The 19,110-nt window shown below is 32.9% G+C and overlaps 1 protein-coding gene across 3 annotated transcripts in view; it reads left to right on the top strand.

Moving 5' to 3' along the window:
* Positions 1 to 5,588: 5,588 nt before the first annotated feature.
* LOC143254266 (rap1 GTPase-activating protein 1-like) overlaps positions 5,589 to 19,110 on the top strand; it is a 191,988-nt gene continuing 178,466 nt past the window's right edge. For 2 of the 3 annotated variants that reach the window (XM_076509159.1, XM_076509155.1), the window contains exon 1: positions 5,589 to 5,726. Coding sequence is in view for 1 of the 3 variants with exons in the window: in XM_076509153.1 (XP_076365268.1) it covers positions 18,969 to 19,030 (62 nt within the window). In the remaining 2 variants the exon portion in view is untranslated. Of the gene's footprint in view, positions 5,727 to 18,953; positions 19,031 to 19,110 lie in introns of those variants that run through there. The other variant, XM_076509153.1, reaches the window with a different exon arrangement.

Here is a 19,110-nt window from a genome sequence, read left to right as displayed (position 1 = left end):
GATTACGAGTCGATCGCCTTAACCCACCTGGCCATGCCGGGCCTAAATTAATAATATATTGATCCCTAACTAACACAGCGGTATGTCTGCGAACTAACATCGCTAGAAACCGGGTTTCGATACCTGAAGTGGACAGAACACAGCCTATTGTGCAGCTTTGTACTTATCTTCAAAGAAACTAACATATTTTATTATAAAAACACGAGCTTTCAGGTCACGTTTTAGAATTAATGCGTCATGCTTGAGGGAAGAAAATATATTTAATCCAGAGTCTCGTCTGACATTATTCTCCATGGAATAAGTAAGAAGTTTGTAACAAGAGAAAAGAAGAGAGTGGGCGAAGAGATGGGTTTAAAAGTAACAAAGGAAGGACAAACACGAAACAGCCAACCAGAGTCTGCTTACTTACGTAATAACCAATTAGATTATCTAAATTATTTTTTTAAACTTTGAGAAAAAGCTTATGCTTTAGTATTATTAAATGTTCCTGGTATAATAATGAAATTAAACGGTCATTAATTATGTCGTTAACCGAACTCCTCATTAATGAATGATCATTATATTATAATACAGTAACTTAAAGATCAAATCACGTGTATAGAACAAAGCACTTTCTGTCCACAGAATAATGAATTTGTCAAATAACATGTGCTAGGCGTACCCTAGTGTTTAGCGTGTCCGGATTGTGAAATCGGGGGTTCACCACTCGCTTTCCCATTGCCGCAAATGTACGCTCCGCAGTTCGGAACGATGGGTGCGCTAAAACAGTGAGATTAAGTCTCACTGTTCATTTAGACAATAGTGACGCAAGTGCTGGCGGTGGGTGACGTTTACCAGCTGCCTTCCATCTATTCTATCAGTTAATAATTACGGACAGCTATTAGCAGATAGCCCTTGCACGGCTTTGTGCTAGAATACAACAATGAAACAGCCTAAATATTTTAAGGTATATTTCAGATTTAGTCTAGCTATAAGTTACCTAAAAAATTCTAAAACATGAGTAATTTTCCAACAGTATATTCATCGGTGTATGTTGTTATTTTAGGAATGTTTTCAGTTGTGAGAGAACTGACCCCTGACTGAAAATTAACATGCATTAAGTTTGTTTGTTTGTTTTTTAATTTCGCACAAATCTACTCGAGGGCTATCTGTGCTAGCCGTCCCTAATTTTGCAGTGTAAGACTAGAGGGAAGGCAGCTAGTCATCACCACCCACCACCAACTCTTGGGCTACTCTTTTACCAACGAAGAGTGGGATTGACCGTCACATTATAACGCCCCCACGGCTGAAAGGGCGATCATGTTTGGCTCGACGGGGATAACATTCATTAAGAGCTGATCGCCAAGTTTCTAAAAACTGTGACAGTTGAGTGGACCAAACGTACGTTTTTATAAGCTAATATAGAGATAAATTATACCTTAATCTTTTTGCACATGAAACAACTAAAACTCTGATTTTGAAGGTAGGTGACTCACCTTGACATCGACATTACAGAGAAGCCCCCCAGTGGCACATGTCTGCGGAATTATTACGCTAGAAACCAGGTTTCGATACTTGTGTTGGGCAGAGTACAGATACCTCATTGTGTAGCTTTGTGCTTAATTACAAATAGTTCACATCACTACAGAAAAACGGTTCATTTTAAACTAACTTTCACTGAAAACTTTAATAACACTTCGTGTGTTTTATTAATTAATTAACCAGTTACGATCTTGGTCAAATAAAAAATATAACGCAATGAAAGAAATTGTAGGTTTATTTCTGTGACTCTAACAAAAAGTCGCATTACTCTACATGCAGTATACATTGTGCGCTTGCAAGATATGCATAATATATACCTTTTTGACGTTTTATCTTTTTCTTTTAATAATTTCTTCCTTGCAATTTTATGTAACCTGTGTAAACAAAGGAATTATGTTAAAAATTCTAATGGGAATATTTGAAAAAGCTATTTTATTGCCATCTGGTGAGCGATTATGATATATGACCTTATAAAATATCAACTACAAAATAAAATTTCACTTTAGCACAAGTTTTTCTCCAAATATTTTATTTAAAAACGCATCTGTTATCATTTCTATGATTTGTAAAATTGTCTCTTAACTTTTTCTCTGAGACTATAATATTTTAGTCAGGCTTGTATGTTTGTTTGTTTTGAATTTCGCGCAAAGCGACACAATTTAGCAGTGTAACACTAGAAAAAGGCAGCTTGTCATCACCACCCACCGCCAACTTTTAGGTTACTCTTTTACCAACGCATAGTGGGATTAACCGACACTTTTAACGCCCCCATAGCTAAAAGGAGGAGCCTGTTTGGTGCGATGGGGATTCGAACCCGCCACCCTAAGACTACGACTCGATTATCTTAACTCACCTGGCCATGCCATAAATGCTTTTGAAATTTTCTCAAATGTTATAAAGCGAAAGTGCCTACTAACGTATAAAAATCGAAAACACTAAAACACTAGTAGCTTTTGTGCCTCATTTAAAACTATACTTATATAAATACACCGAAACTTCACAGGTTTTAATAACATGTTTCCTTATTTTCAAATACTAAGTTATAAAATGCAAATTAAGTTCACGATATTTAATAAATAAGAAACTTCTGAAGAAATATTCTGATGATTTTGCATTTCAGTTTCTTAGTTATGAGCACAAATTAAATCGATACATTAAAATCAAACATGAGAGAAACCCAAAAGAACCATAACAAATGAATTGACCTTTAGACAAAAATTAAAAACACCACTTATCCTGGAGGACTATCAAAAGCTGATGGTCCGCACATGGTTTGTTTGCTTGTGGTTAAGTATAAAACTGCACAATGGGCTATCTGTATCCACCACAAGTATCGAAACCTGGTTTTTAGTGTTACAAATCCACAGACTTGACGTTGTGGCACTAGGGGGCTTCACATATAGTAGAATTCCAATATTCCGTTTTCATATTTGTAGTATTTAGTAAATAAGGTAAATTAAATTTTCTTCCATAAAATATTCAGAGAAACACAATCATTACGGCTAAAGTACTAATAGTAGGCTTTAATAGATCAGAAAATTATAAATAGACAAGACTCTGTTTGCTTTAAACTGTTTTTAGCCGCGGCACAGCAGCTCATAAAATGGCTTTGAGGTTATTGTTTTGTTTTTTCCAAGTATAAACTTTCAGCTCGTAGCTCCATCATCCCTTGACTGATTTTAGATCTAATTACAATATTGGACTCAGAAACACAAACTCTCTCGATTGATGAAATTGACCATGCCCAAAGTCTCACACATTAGTTTACTCTAATTCTGCTTAAAAGAATTTCAAATACCGCGGCTATTGAAGATTCTCTCTTGTTAATCTTTGAAATATATTTATTTGCCCAAGCGAGGTGTACTTAGTTTATTAGAGATTTGAACTGAATCTCTATATGAATAATATTCGTTTCCGAAAAGCCTTTTCATTTATTTATTTCTCATAAAAAATTAGTATAAATTTCTTGATTCAATATTTCACTTACTTCAATTTCTAATATTTCAAACCAAGTCATCAAAGACACATTATTTGTAAATTCAACTGAATTAAATATCCAGGTAGAGGTAGTGATAATTTCCTTACAATCTATCCGAAGATTGATATTTTATTTTAAAGTGAAATAGATATTCGGCCACAAGTAATGTTTGTTTTGTCTGTTTTTGGAATTTCGCACAAAGCTACTCGAGGGCTATCTGTGCTAGCCGTCCCTAATTTAGCAGTGTAAAACTAGAGGGAAGGCAGCTAGTCATCACCACCCACCGCCAACTCTTGGGCTACTCTTTTACCAACGAATAGTGGGATTGACCGTCACATTATAACGCCCCACGGCTGGGAGGGCGAGTATGTTTAGCGCGACGCGGGCTCGAACCCGCGACCCTCAGATTACGAGTCGCACGCCTTACGCGCTTGGCCATGCCAGGCCTGCCACAAGTAATAAAATTATTTATCATTTTCCACACTTATATTTCAGATTTCTTACCGATCCTATTTTCTATGTTTATTCTTAAAAATCTCTCGTACATACACATATTGTTCTACATAATGTAGACAAGGGCAAATAAAACTAAACATTTCTGTTGCGCGTATTTTTTAGCTGTGGTATTTTTTATCTGGACGCACACACCACATAAAACGTAAAGATATTTTATGTATTTAAAGTAATTAAAACAGCCTATACTATTCATGTAAGAAAGTGAGTGCGTAGAGTTCTAGATGACTCTGATGTTCGTGTGAAGTGTTTCAATGATTGCGGGTTAAGCCTATTCCACAACACTGACACCAACTAAACATCTTTAATTCGAAAGACACTTTGGGTCGAGTAGTCTGATTAAAAAAATACAAAAAACGATCGATTTACCAAGTAAGAGACATCAGATCAAATGATGCTTTTTAAACCTGGATATCGGGAACAAGTATTAAGACTCAACAGGGTTGCTGTATCAGTACTCTTAGTGTCTACAAACAATGGAAGAAAATCGCATACAAAACCTTAACTCAAACACTACTCGAAAGATTTATTTCTCAAATACCTTTCCCTTTGTAATGAACAGTACTATCTACACCAGATTTTCAATCGTATTAGGCCTATGGTGTAGGCCTGGCATGGCCAAGCGTGTTAAGGCGTGCGACTCGTAATTTGAGGGTCGCGGGTTCGCATCCCCATCGCGCCAAACATGCTCGCCCTTTCAGCCGTAGTAGCGTTATAATGTGAGGGTCAATCCCACTGTTCTTTGGCAAAAGAGTAGCCCAAGAGTTGGCGGTGGGTGGTGATGACTAGCTGCCTTCCCTCTAGTCTTACACTGCTAAATTAGGGACGGCTAGCACAGATAGCCCTCGAGTAGCTTTGTGCGAAATTTAAAAACAAACAAACAAACTAGACCTATGGTGACTTCGTCCTTACTTCACCACTATTAATTTTATTTTTGAAAAATTTAATAACGTATACAAAGCTTCCCATGCGCGTACACGTTATTATTTTAATATTATAGATTCAATTTTTTTTTAGGAAATTAATATATATATAAAGCAATGTTACGTAGAGTGTGCATTACCAATGGCCCGGCATGGCCAGATGAATTAAGGCGTTCAACTCGTAATCTGAGGGTTGCTAGTTCAAATCCCCGTCACACCAAACATGCTCGCCCTTTCAGCCATGGGGGCGTTATAAAAGTGACGGTCAATCCCACTATTCGTTGGTAAAAGAGTAGCTCAAAAGTTGCCCATGGGTGGTGATGACTAGCTGCCTTCCCTTTAGTCTTACACTGCTAAATTAGAGATGGCTAGCGCAGATAGCCCTCGTGTAGCTTTTCCCGAAATTCAAAAAACAAACAAGCATAACCAATTTAAGCATGCCTCTTTATTGAATTTTCTATTATTTTAAATTCTTCAAAATACAATAGGATTTTGAACTTTTGTCACTGACTTTTGGTTAATTTTAATTTTGATAGGATTTATGTTAAATATAGCATCCCTGCTATTTAAGCATTTACTATTTTATAAATCTTTTTCAAAATTTAGTTTTAGCGAAAAAACATATTGTATTTTTCTTTTAAAAGAGGGCGTTCTTAAACAAAATGTCAATTGATCTCTGGTGTTACGATCTTATGGTACATGTTTGTTTTCGTTATTTAATTATTCAAACAAATGTTTGTAAATTTAACACTGATTTTGTGTAGACGACGATGTTATTTCACGATGGCCTGGTAAGTTAGAAATTTGTTTACATTAATTGTTTCATTTTGTTGTAGAAAGCTGAACAAATATTATTTATTTATTTAAATAATGTGTATTATAACGATTACTTTTTGTGTAACTTTTTTTTCTCTCTCTTTATCGTTGTAATTTTATGAGGGTTTTTCTTCAGACTTGGTAAATCAACAAATAAAAGAAAACTGAAAACAGTAAAATTTTTACGAGTAGTGTCTTTAACCTAGTTGGGTGAAATTTGAAAACAAAACGATATATAAAACTGAAGTAAATAACAACCAGTATGACTGGCTACTACAAACTTTTAAATTGCACTGATGACAATATGCTGTAATTTACAGTTGTAATTTTTTTATATATATCAATAAATTTGTTCCTTGAAGTTTAATACTGTTGTTAGAGCATAAATTAGTTCGTGTTTTTCGGTGTTGCTGAATTAATAAGTTAGTAGAATTTTAAAATGTGTATTTAGATAATATTTGAATGTAATAATATTATATAATTACAACTTATAAGTAATAATATTTGCAGGAAAGTTTTGATTATTTAAATTTTTATCATTAGTTTATGTAAACCTGTAACCCTAATCTTTCATTGTATTTGAGATTGAAGTGCTAATAATTGCAAAAGCAATGTGCCCAAACCTGTAATGAATAAATAATACACATAGCATGGTTAAAACATATTAAGTAGTTATTACGTTAATGTTAGCTCAGTTTAAATAATTATTAATTCTTTTAGGTGTTCATCAGTATGAACATATTATCATTTTCTGTTCAATTGAAAACTTCTTATTTGAAATAAACTCGTAGGAAATGAAAAACTTGCAGCTTATAAGCTTGTGCATTAATATTACTGTCCATGATTTGTGGAATTTTAAGATAATATAAATATGTATCAGAGGTTTTTTTGTTTTTTTATAACTTGCAAATAGTTATTAATAAATATGCTTCCAACCAAACTCACTGTATAGTTTAAGTTATTCCAGCAGTCGTCCAGTTAAACATTTTGTATATGATATAATGACCATTACTTATAATCAAACCAAGGAAAATATTACGTTATACTTTACAGCTTTTTATGATACATTCTGAAGTTTATAGTTTGAAATACGTTATGGGAAAAATCAACCTTAAGCAAGGTTTAGCTTGGAATTATTCATTTTGCTTTGGATACATTCAAGTAGGCTACGAGTGAGACTTCTAAACAGTTGTAGGTAAAATTGTTTTCTATTCTAGTTTCTCTTAATCTAGAGAATCTAAGTTCATGTCAAGTTAGCTAGAAAAATCGTTAATTTTCAGTAAGGATTACAGTGTTAACTCCATTGTGACAAGATATATGGAAGTTAGAGACAAATGAAACTTTTTTTTTATCATTAAGAAGGTAGAAACAATAATGATATTTCTAATAGAATTCCTAATTTATTTGAGACAATAAATAATGATACAGTTTGTTTGTTTTTATCTTGCAAATTTGATTATGACCTGTTGTTTTTTTCCATGTGTAAAAAGTGTGATACTGAGTTTCAGTCTTAATGAAAAATGCATATGGTACTTATAACTTTCTAGGTTAGTTAAAGGAACTTCAGTATCTTAGAAGTATCAGTAATTATGTTTAACTGAAGTATGGAAAATTTCTCAGTTTAGGACCACATTATTTGTCAATTACATGTGAAATATAAAGTGATGGTATATGAGTTGTCATACATTTTAGTAAAATTTACTTGTTTGTGATTTTCACTTTATTTTTAGTATCTGAGTGCCTGTGTTTGCTAGACAGTTATCATAAGCAGTTGTACCAGTAAGGTATTCAGTTACAGTGCACATCACATATTTATTTTGGTTAAAAACGTGACCTTGACAGAATAAACACAGTAAATGTTGTGAATGTATTTGTAGCTTTAAAAAGTATTTTTGACAGAATTTAAACACCCTTGCAGATAACACAATAACCAAGCCAGAACTTCTGATACTTGAGACACAGTAAATTAGTTTATTATTAAACCTCAGTAAATATGAGCATGTATTTAAATCCAACTAAAGGTATAATCTAATAACCCTGTCAGTTTCTTTCTTGACCATGCCAAGTCTGTGGATCTGTATCATTTAGAACCTGATAACTGATACTACAACACCTACACAGTGAGTAAGAAAGAGTTCACTATATGTATTCTCAAGATGGCTGGTATGGGTATTAGAACTTTAATAAAGCACAGAACAATGTTTTGACCTTAGGTCATCTTCCTGAAAATGGTGTATGAAGGTTGAAACATTGTTCTACACTTTATTTTAATTAAAGTTTTAATACCCATACCAGCCATCTTAAGAATACATTTTCACTCCAAGTAGGTTTCTCACCATCACGAGTAACTTCAATTTAGTCTCAGTTTCTGCTTCTTGAATTAAAAACAAAACAAACAAACTTACTATTATATGCAACACTTAACCTCCATTGATGTTGGCATGTATTGTTTCTTAATGTTAGAAGAATTTAAACAGTAACCATTTTAAATTGAGTAGAATTTTGTGAGTTTTTTTTTCCTTTTATATAGTATAATATAAAACTTTAAAACCTTATTAAATAGGGTAAAAGACAGTAATTGTGTATAAATTAAACTGAAAGCACCATTGTTAAAACTTGTGGAAAAAGTTATTAAATTATTGGATAATTCTATATTGTTTGACGTTATCTCCTTACGATGGCATTGTGGAACATTGTCCAAACATTTATTGTTGTTTAAGTAACTTTGTGCCATTTTGATAAATTTATTATGTCCTATTGAATATTAATATTTTAAGTTTCTTTAAAAAACTTATTTTTTCAAATGCACTGTAAACAAAAAACCACTAATTTTAAGTAAATGTATATTGTTACAAATGTTCTTAAATATCTGCCATTTAATCTATAATTAAAACTGGAGCAACCTATATTAAATTGCTGAAATGGATTTATTGTGGCTGACGTATGACAACATAATGTTCTACATATGCTTATTAAGCTAAGTAATGGTAATTTTCAAATGTTTTATGTGCATTATTTTAAGAGAGACATTTGAGAAGTTATGGAAAAGTACAGTCATATATGCTAATTTTATATGAAACCATCTGGATACAAGTCTTTCTGTTCACTATTTCTTGCTCATGACTGTTTCGAAAGCATCAAATTAAAGAAAAAATAATTTATGATAAATGTCAGCTTGCAGTGTTTATATGAGTAACCATAATACTATTCTACATAAAAATATGCACAATGTTCATATATGTACATTGTGACACCTAAGTAATATATATATATATATAATCCACTTCTAACAGCAGGCAAGAATTGCTTAATGTGAGAAAAGAGAAAAAATTTTTGATAAACTAACTTTATTTTTGTTCATCCAGATGGCACTGTTTTTAAATCATTTATTAACTTAAGATGTCTGTGTAGTTTATTTCATGTGGATTTTATTTTAGTTTTGAATTTTTGATAGTTATAAATGTATTTATGTATACGACAATTTTTAACTTAGCAGCCACTATGATTTGAATAAGGTACATATTTAGCCAGTGAGTGCAGAGCATGTTTCTGCTTAAAGACGTGCGTGTTTTAAAAACAACACAATTCCTGAGCTTTGCTGCTTACAAATTAGAACAAACAAGTATAGTTACAAACATAGGGTTTGGTAACACACTGCCCTACTCTTATTGACATTTAATAATGTACTTGAAATGTATGATTTTTTATTAACATGGGTAAAAGATAATCACTAGGTCAAACTTTCAAGGTCATAGCAGGTGAAAAGGACAGTTTCTACTTTCACATGTTTAGGCAACATTATTAAACTTTTAATCACTACTTATACCCTCCTCAGTAAACAAACTCCTATGTGTGAATGTAACAGAGATAATGTGTTAAATAATAGTTTTCATTCTGAAAATCTTGTGGTTTACAGTTCAAAGCTTAAAATTATACAAACAGTCATAAAAGGTCAAATTTACTTAACTGTAGAATTATTAATAATAGATCTATTGGCTTCTTAAGTATTTTTCTTTTTGTTTGTTTGTTGTGCATTAAACTGCTTTTGAGTCCATGAATTTGTTTACAGGACCCATATGAGGAACACTCACATATACACTTAACAAATATGTCATCAGTATGCAACATGATAAAAGTAATAATCACTAGGCTTGCCTGTCTATTTTATATATAGTTTTTTTCAGTTAATCTGCTCTATTTTCACATCAAGTATAGCAACAAGAGAAAACAAAATATCTTTATCATGCAATGTGTGTACCCACCTGTATTGAATGATTGTAAATAAACCAGTAACTTGAAGGTTTAAAATGTAATGTACTTCTTAAAAGGCTAGAAAAAAAATCTCTTGACCATTTGTGCAAAACATGTGATAGCATGAAGGAAATATTATGCATTTAAATTTTTTATTTTTTTTGGCAAAATAAAGATACTGTGGGGGGAAAGCTTTTTGTATTATAGAAATGTAAAATAAAACCATTTGCTATGTTTTTGACATGTGTATTGAATATAACTGAAGGATTCGGTTGATACTAAGGTAGGCCTAGTATAGCTAGTGGTTAGGGTGCTTGGATCACGATCTGAAGGTCATGAGATCGAACACCTGTCCCACCAAACATGCTTCCTCTTTCAGCCATGGAAGCATTATAATGTGATGATCAATCTCACCATTCATTGGTAAAATAGTAGCCCATAAGTTCATGGGTGTAAGGATAATTAGCTGTGTTCCCTCATGTATCTTTGTGTGCAATACAAAGAAAGCTATACTAATGTAACCAGTTCTACATTCACTATTATTATGAATACTTAACATGTAATTTGCACCAGAATGTTGTATTCCCAGCTGAACTACTCGTGTATCTTGTAACATCTCCAATACCTTTACTAAGCATATGCTGTATGATTCATGGTATTGCATGATGACTGTTAAAATTAGCAACTTCTAAGACATTCTTATTTATCTCATAAGGTGAAGAGAACGTAGATGTGGGTACTCACCCAGGATTTGGATTTTTAACTAGTATATCTTGGCTCGCATTCTGAAGGTCGCAGGTTTGAATCCTCCAGATCACTGAACATGCTCGGCCTTTTTTGTTGGAGGGTTATAATGTGGTGGTCAATTCCACTATTCCATCTTAAAATAATTGACAGTGTATAATGATGAGTCGCTGTTTCCCTTCAGTCTTTCACTGTTAAATTAGGGACGACTAGCGCAGATAGGCCTCGTAGCTTTGCACGCAATTCAAATCGTTTAATTAGTATACAACCTTCTATATTGTTTGTCAGTGCTTATTGTAGTTTTGCCCTGGCCTTGTCACATTGGTAATAAACCAATGCTTCATGAGATTAGGCTTATTTCCACTTCAGCACGTGCAACTGTTGGTGTTTTCTTCTACTGATACTGTTTTCTCTGTTTCTGTTAATCATAATTGTGTACTGCTGTAAAACAGAATTTGTTCATTTTCTGTATATAAGATAAATGTTCGTGACTCCAGTGTCGTATTCACACACATTCCTTTACAAGTACCACGTTTGCTCGAATGTAATGCACCGTTTATATTCTCCCAATACCTCCGGGAAATTAACTGCGCATTATATTCGCGCACTTTTAGTTTTGTTAATCATTTTACTAGAAGCTACCACGGAAGGTCATTAAACCACAACTGAAGTTTTCAAAAAAACAACAAAAAAAAAAACGTTGCTTATCCAATACAATGGATGATGATACAATGTAAGAATCAGAAAGGATGAAGCAGTGGTTCAAAGAAGTTAATACGATGATAGCGACCATTCTAGTGAGGGTGAAAGTATATGTGAAGACGAATGATTAATTTAGTACCTTAACACGAATAATGCACAAAAAATAATAAATGATTTTCAAAAATGTTTAATACATCAACAGTTATTTACTGTATTTAGAAACTGTTCAATACATTTTATACAATTAACGTGGAAAAAATCAAATTTTCTCTAATCTTTCAAAATTGAATATACATTATATTGGGGCAAATACTGTATACCAGTGTATAGGCGGTTAAATATGATGGATGTTAAGAAAATCCCGTAAAGGTTTCTGTACACTAACTAATAATTTTATTCCAGTTAAAAATCGCATTTTTGTTTCATGATCTTTATACGTAGCATCGACAGTGAAGATAACAGTTGCCTTCAGTTTCTACATTCATTTCATTCTTTGGGAGAGCATTTGGAAAATGCTGTGTAAAGTTAACTAAACCTTGTATTATTTCATTTTCTTCTATTGGAATATTTAATAAATAATATTTATTCACAACTTAAGTATTTAAAACCTTTTGACTTAAATAAGGGTATATTGGTTTAACGCTGCGTATATGTGGAACCGCCAATTTGATGTACGTGAGGGTATTTTCTTTAAAGTACCCTTTGTTTTTAATGTCTTAAAATTCTAACTTATTTGATCTGTTTCAAACATACAAACAAGTTAATGGTTTTATAATAAAAAAAAAAACACGTAATTTTAAGAACTGCTTTCAGGAAAGCAAATGAATTATCAACCCATTTTTTGACTATATTGTTGGACGTTTAACGAAATTATAATTTTGGAACAACAATAACATTGGTTTCAGTGAAGAGTTTTGTTTGGAATTTCCGCAAAGTGAAGAAAGACGGAAGGATTTTGTAATTTAATTTAAAAAACATGATTTTAATTAATACATTTTCTACTGTTAATAGTTTTAAATATATTTTAGAATTAATATTTACCTTGAACTTTGAATATACTTTCTTCTGCATCAGACCAGTTAACTATTCATCTGAGTTGTACTAGCTCGCCACGAAAGGCGCTGATGATAGTATGAGACTATGACAGAATAATATTCTTATTCAAAACCGACGTGCCAAACTAAATATACATATTACCGATTATCCTTTGTGGTTTCTTTATATATATCTAAATAATAATCTCTTTCTTTCTTTTCAACAAAAGGGATTTTCATTTCTTCCCAACAGCGTCTGTACCAAGAAGTGAAAATCACTTTTGTTAAAAGCTCAAGTGTTGTTAACTTCGACCACGCTTACGATTATTTTAAAGTTTGTTTGTGTGTGTTCTTTTTTTTTTTTTTTTTTTTTTGGGGGGGGTTACTTCAGTGTAATAACATTGGTGGAGGTGTAGTTTGAACTTTTAAAATCGCTACGTCATGTACAAATGGGATGAGCTTTACAGACAAAGTTGAAACACGTTGTTTGTCGCACGGTGTTTTGCTTCATTTCTTTTCCATGCACTATCAATTGCATGTCGGAAATAAGTGTTAGGTTTTTATAGAGGGTTGTTATGAGCAGAAAGGCATTTTCGCCGTGATTGTGCCACTCCGAGTCAAAATAACGAGATGCTTTTATAAAACAACACAGTTAGTATACGACATAGCCTACTTTGTTTAACGAGACAGTTACGTTTATTTTTAAAACGAGAAACGTAATTGAATTTTTATTGGCCTTTGTATTTTGTCTTTGCTTTAAAAACACGCACAAAAATAGAAGACGATCTACATTTCATTAATAAATTCGAGTACGTAAGGCCTCTTATGTTTTTGATATTTCGTGTTTAACAAAAGTTTAATAGATAATAAATGAAACTGAGGGCCTTTTCTGTTTCATGCACCGCGTTAAAATAAAAAAGAAAATGGATTTTTTTATTGTGCTTTTTATGCTGATTTTCACAAATTTAAATTAAAAATTGGAGAAATGAAATGAACTATTTTAATAATTTTTTTTTATTTTGCTTATGAAACAAGTACTTTTAGCATCACATACATACGTATATATTTAAAATATATACAAAACACCAATATAATACAATTTATCCAGTGACAGTGTAAGAACGTCAATGTGAAAATTTAAAATAACCACAAGTACTTGCTTGAAGAGAATTATTTCCATGACAACAACGCCAAAGAAACTCGCAGAGATACGAGTCAATCACGTTACGATTGCTTCCACAATGTCGCTTGTTGTGTCTCTAAATCACATTTCAAGTGTTTTAAAACTATTTTCCCACTTTTTTACCTTTTAAGAATCGATTGTTCGCATTTTAATTTATATTTCAGAAACGACATTCAGCATTTGTTTTGTTTTTTTTTTTGCTAGAAAGCGGTGCGTGGAACAGAATAAAAGAAAACCGAAACTAAAATAGCACAATGGTTAAAAGTAATTGAGAAAGTGAACTGCAAAATAAGCTATACTACAATTGTTTGTGTAAACATATCATAATGTTGTATTTTTGTCCTGTAATTCATCAGTTTTTATACTGTGTAACTGATTCGTGGGAAGAACGAAAGCACAAGATGGTGTCTGTTAGCCTGTTGTCGTAAATTAAAACTAACAGCGTTTTTAATTGTTTTAATAATGTTTTAAAGTTAACAAATAATTTACTACATAACGTTTTCTGCACTTGAAACAGCTTACGATTTATTTAATAATCAGTTTTTCTTACTCTATTAAAATTGAAATACTGCAGCGTTTGCTTAGAAACATGAACACGCTACGAGCATTTTGAAACACATGAGAAACTATAATTGAAAACTTGTGATTCTCTACGTAACATGTAACGTTTGTCGCTCTTGTTTATCAGTCAGTACCGTTGATTCTCGACTTAATGATGTTTGTCGGGAACATATTACAGTATCGCAAACTTATTTCCGTCTGCTGTTTATAATTAATTGAAATGAACAGTACTTTTTGTGTTCGTTCACAATGCAGGTTCAGTGGCGATAGTTTTTTGGTTTACTGACGTAATATTTATCCATCAATTTAACTTTATGTCGTAGCTGCTTGACCAGCATACTGATCATGGTACAGTGTGATAGGCGACAACAGCAGGAACGTCAAGTTATATTCTGTAGACGTGATTTTACATTTGGTGTAGACAATGGTAATTTTATTTTATATTTTCAATATTAAATAATTCTACCCATGTCATGATTGCACGATCACAGATTTGCCATGCATATTTTTGGAGATATTTTATAGATTATTTTCCCGAAAGGCCACCTGGAGGGGTCTCTGTTTTAACCACTCGAACTACTGTACTGTAGTGTGTTGTCTGTCAGCCAATTAGTAAACGCTGAAATGACGTCGTACAAGGGACGCTTAATGTGCTGTCGTGATTTGGGTAAAAACGTGCGTATGCCATGAATCACGTGAATAATAGTGCACTCTGTAGACTACAACACTTTCGGGGACCCTACAGAAGTACATTCGGTACTGTCAGTAATATTTGCCATGGACAGTGCTAACATCTTAAAACTGACTAACGTAATTAACGATTCTGGGTAGACACCTTGGGAAGAACGCACTGTTTGGAAAATGTAATGAGCATGCGTTCAATTAATTTTGTAATTAGTGCTCGCTTTTTTAACTACACAGTATTTTTCCCATAACAGCCACGTAGTTTCATTACGGCGTATAAAAATACATGTAATCTCTACCAAACACAACATATACATCAGACGATCATTTTTTTTCAGTGTTATGTTTTCGAATTTTTAAATTCTGTCTTCGAGTCTTGGTATTTTGGTGCGCAGACTGTGGGGTACGCCCCCTCAGAGTGGGGAGTGCACAACTATAACTACAAAAGTACATAAATTATATCTGAAAGTACAAATTTAAGTATATAAACGCTTTGAAACTACCTCACAAATATGACTGCTATGAATTATATAATGACAACAACTAACATGAAAAATAACACGTACAGTATGCGCAGCGAAACATATACTTACAATAGGGGGCGCCACAAAACACTTGTGGTAACACTGCTTTAGTATATAAGAATTACCTGTTACAGTGCTGTGGCTGAATACTGGGGAAGTTGGTAACAAATTTAATACAAAGGGAAGACAAACACACTTTGTGTTCGCCCCACCTCCGCTAAAAAGAATTGCATCAAAAGTGCGAATTTATAATTTCTACGTAATTGAAACATTTCCCGCCACATGTCAGTGTTTTTCGTACTACTATTGTGGGAACCATTTTCACCGGATATCTGATTAACATGGTGTTTTACTTCACGAGCAGTGGTATGTCTGCGGACTTAGAACACAAAAATCTGGGTTTCTTAAAGCACAAATAGCACATTGTGTAACCTTGTGCTTAAATACAAAGAAACAATTTTTTACGAAGTAAATACCGTTGAAACATCCTGTTGCATGTTCTGTACTATTTGATTAAGAGTGATAACTTAGAAAGTGGCCTTGGCTTTTAGGCTTAAATTGAGCCGTTGTATTCAAAAAATATTTAATTATATGTTTGTGTGTGAGGCGTAGACATAATTCTACTTTTGTTTTTGTTACTTTCTTGTGTAAGTTATTATTTTTTTACTGGTTGCAATTATGTTTATGGAAATAAACCTATGCTGTAAAATAGAGATTTAGTATGCTTTATTACTGCTGTTTTTTAATTGCTTTTGGGAAAAAAAACACACACATTGTAATGTCTTTCACATCACATTTGTCGAAGGATTGGTTTCCATGCCCACCACCTTTACGTCATCACCAAATGAACATCGGTAATTATGCAGTGTACAAAGATAGGTGATTAAAATTGTTCGCAGGCTTAAGGTGTGGGTGTCGTTAGAACGCTTACGTAACGCAGCTTGTGACCGTCAAAATCCTTCCCATCTCATGCAGCAATAAAGAAGGCGCTTCAGTGTTGTAATTTATTGAAGTGTCATAGATATGTCTCGTTAAATATACGAGCAGCTATCAGATGACTTCTGTAAACCTATTTTAATAGATTTATTTATCAGTTGAGAATACAACATTTTGTGACGAGACTGACGGTCTCGTTTGATATATTGTTTCAGAAACACTCTTTATAGAGTGTTATTATATTGTATTCGGGATGAATCTCCGAGTTATTATATTACGTATGTTTAACGTATTACTGTTTCAAATATCCGGAAATTTGAATTTAAATTTAGTAATTAATTAACTATTAATATGTATCAATTTTTTGTTTGCTTTTTGCCAGTAAGATTTGGTACACATAATTTCCTTTTTTAACACAGTTTTTTTTAATATACAAACAAAAAACAGTACAATTTATAATAACGGTTATTGCTAATATTTATTACAAATGATGGTTTATACACAGGAGTTTTACAAACTTACAGCCTATACTGAGTGTTATATCAGGTTTAGAACTGATTATTTTATCAACGATACAAGTTCTCGAGGTACAAATTGTCAGTTGTTAATGTTGCACCTTACTTAAGCTACCGTGATTGGCCTCACATTGCTAATTTTTAGTTGCACCTTACTTAAGCTACCTTGATTGGCCTCACATTGCTAATTTTTAGTTGCACCTTACTTAAGCTACCTTGATTGGCCTCACATTGCTAATTTTTAGTTGCACCTTACTTAAGCTACCTTGATTGGCCTCACATTGCTAATTTTTAGTTGCACCTTACTTAAGCTACCTTGATTGGCCTCACATTGCTAATTTTTAGTTGCACCTTACTTAAGCTACCTTGATTGGCCTCACATTGCTAATTTTTACCGGTGAAGATATTTTATGTCCTCGTAGAAATTCTAACGCTCAAAGTAATTCGCTAATGTTAAACGGTTTATAATGTTCGAAATCCATAAATGTTCCTGGTCAAATTCTGTTGTTTTCCGATTAATAATACTGCTATTTTTAGCGCGTTGTTTTTATACAGATCACGCGAGTTTCTCGATAGTTCACTTGATAACGATACTGTCAATCGCTGGTATTACATACAAATCTAGTACATTGTTGATTTTTACTTTCAAGAACCTTCTACAAATTTCGTTGACAGGCGGGAGTTGCGCAGTAGACAGACAACAATGTACGTCACAGGCAAAAATAAAATATACATAAATAAGTGTAGCTATAACAGTAAACGTTTAATCTGAAAGTATATGACAAACGATATGGAGTTATAAACTAAGGAAATGTATCCAAGCAACCTAATATCTGTGATAAGGCTACTTAAACTGTATATGTATTTTGTTTTCCTATCACATTCATCTTAATTTGTACGTTACTAATTTCAAATTAAGACGTGTGAAAGTAGCGTTTTGCACATTAATGTTCTTTCCCATAAATCCTTGCACAATAGGCTTTTTGTCAACACCGCAAGGACAATAGAAAGGAAGAGCTACTTGAAGCTTTCTTGTGTAAACAATACAATAGTTTCAAAGTCACTATGTTAATGGTGAAAGTTGACGAGGTATTGTGCTCCTTTAGGCCTAACATCTTAATGTTAAATGGTACTATTGTAATTCAACTTATCAGAATATTTGTTTTTCAATGGGTTATCAACATTCTAGCCAATGAGGGGAGTCGAACATCGGATTTATGTTATACATTCGTAAAGTTACCGCTGATACACTACACCCGAGCGAAAATAACTGATTGATAAATCACACTGAAAAACAAATCTTTCGCGCAAAGCTAAAACAAACAATCGCTCGCTCGTCTCGCACTACAATAATATAATACCGTTAATTTAACGAGTTTCGCAAAATGGTAAAACTATTAAATGTACCTGAAACAAGCTCGATCTTATTCTCTACTGCTAGTAAATTATCATTATTATTATTGCGTCATTTTGAAATAATTCTTCCTGTTTGATGTGTGTTGTAAAATTATTAACCACTGAATGTAAACACATTACGTTACTGGTAATGGAGACAATGTTTGATAAGTGTTTGTGTGACAAGTGTGGACTCTTGTTTGACGGTTGTATTTCGAAACAATAATAAAATATTATGCATGTTTAGTGACAAGAATAAAAAGAAAGGGTCGTTTTTAGAAAGCACAGTTAAAAGTCAAAATTTAAGACCAAAAATGTTAACACTTGAAATAACGTTTCAGATAAATGTATGTAACAAGATAACAGTCGTTCAAAGTTCAAATAACATGTCATAATTTATATTCTGAAAAGTCCAAGGAAATAGTAAAACGATTGCAATTAATCAACTTTATATTAGGCAAACCTTGTACATTGTAGTTCCACGGTGGCTCAACAATAAATTTGAGAGCTTGTAACGCTAAAATGTTTGGCTCAATCCATGTGGCGAACACATTACTGAAAGGCCTGTTGTGCAGCTTTTACACTTAGTAACAAACAAACGAACGTGTTGTAAATCGTAGGATAAGGTTGTTGGAAACAAAGCTTGTGAGTACAGTATTCTAGACGCTTAAAGAATGAGTGAGTAAAAATGGAAACTCGCCAGTTTCTGACACATTTTCACAAAGAGCAAATGGCTTTGTTTGGGAAAAGGTAATGTTTATTTTACTCGAAATCACTCGCTCGCTTATCGTTCTCATATGTGGTTAGAATTGAAATTATGTAAAAGTGTT

Source organism: Tachypleus tridentatus, chromosome 6, assembly GCF_004210375.1.
Source record: "Tachypleus tridentatus isolate NWPU-2018 chromosome 6, ASM421037v1, whole genome shotgun sequence".
Classification (NCBI taxonomy): domain Eukaryota; kingdom Metazoa; phylum Arthropoda; class Merostomata; order Xiphosura; family Limulidae; genus Tachypleus; species Tachypleus tridentatus.
This window is presented reverse-complemented; position numbering and strand designations above follow the sequence as displayed.